Genomic DNA, 1,107 nt, shown 5'->3' with positions numbered 1-1,107 from the left:
GAAATGTTAACCAAGTTGTCCGGAAATAGCAATATAAATAATTTATAGCAGATGATTTCATTATAAATAGAATTTTTTATTATCAACGATTGTTTTATATCAAAAGATAAATCGAACTGATGGAGGTTTCTTATGAAATTAGCAGAATACATAGATTCATAGCATATATTATTGAGATCCTGTTGAAAATAATGCTAGGCATGCGCTAGTAACGCCTACAGAAAGTATATAGTTTACTGCAGGTGTGAATGTTTTTAAAATGTAAAACGAAGATACGATGACGAATGCCAGGAAAAGGGCATTATTGTAGAAAATTGAGAATGTTGTTGCTTCATAATCTGCCACTTCATTCTTCTTCCATAAGATCCTAGATATTTAAATAGAATATAAATTAATATTTTGCAAAAGGTACGATACACTTTTTATTATAATCAATTGTGCCGAAATGATTACTTAGGAAATATTATGCACCATTCGATGCATAATTGATCAACCATTTGTTTAGGAAAAAATTGAAATTACCTTTCGTCCTTTTCTTTCTTGCTCATCTTTTTGTCTTCTGCGAGTTTACGGGTTATTTCTTTAGTTACAGCATCTTCCCTTTTTACTGCAATCTGTATAACATTCGCATATACAAAATTATATTATATTCTCATTCCTACATGGTACTTCATTTCTTAGGTCTTAGGCTTTCAACAAGTTCTCAACAAAGACTCTGTACAAATAAAATAATGCTACAGCAAAATCGGTTCATTTTTATGGTTTTGCCCAAGAAAACTTTTAATCAGTATTTTATAATCTACAAGATATCACGGTTTCAGCCGATTTTATCAAAGTCACTTTTTCTTTGTGATCAATATGGACTCTTTTAAATAAAAATCAAAAAGTAAATTTCTTAAAATTGTAAATTATAAAAAAAAGATTTATTTATTTTAATAAATACTTTTGTGTTTTAGTAAACAAATATTGATCTCTTAAATTCACATACCTTGTGTTTAAGAATAAATTTTGTGTTTTTATATGCTAAGGCAAGGGCGTATGTGCTCGCCAATGTAACCAATACAAAAGAGATTAGGTTAGAGTATAAGTCGATCAAATGTATTCTCC

At 28.8% G+C, this 1,107-nt stretch overlaps 1 protein-coding gene across 1 annotated transcript in view; it reads right to left on the bottom strand.

The window, feature by feature from the left end:
• The window catches only part of LOC108751889 (translocon-associated protein subunit gamma), a 1,910-nt gene continuing 803 nt past the window's right edge, over positions 1-1,107 (bottom strand). The window contains exons 3-5 of the mRNA XM_018492365.1: positions 989-1,107; positions 523-614; positions 1-367 (exon numbers count right to left, since the gene is read on the bottom strand). Of these exons, the coding sequence (XP_018347867.1) occupies positions 169-367; positions 523-614; positions 989-1,107 (410 nt within the window). The 3' untranslated portion in view covers positions 1-168. The remainder of the gene's footprint in view (positions 368-522; positions 615-988) is intronic.

This window comes from Trachymyrmex septentrionalis, unplaced genomic scaffold (assembly GCF_001594115.1).
Source record: "Trachymyrmex septentrionalis isolate Tsep2-gDNA-1 unplaced genomic scaffold, Tsep1.0 scaffold53, whole genome shotgun sequence".
In the NCBI taxonomy this organism is placed as follows: Eukaryota; Metazoa; Arthropoda; class Insecta; order Hymenoptera; family Formicidae; genus Trachymyrmex; species Trachymyrmex septentrionalis.
This window is presented reverse-complemented; position numbering and strand designations above follow the sequence as displayed.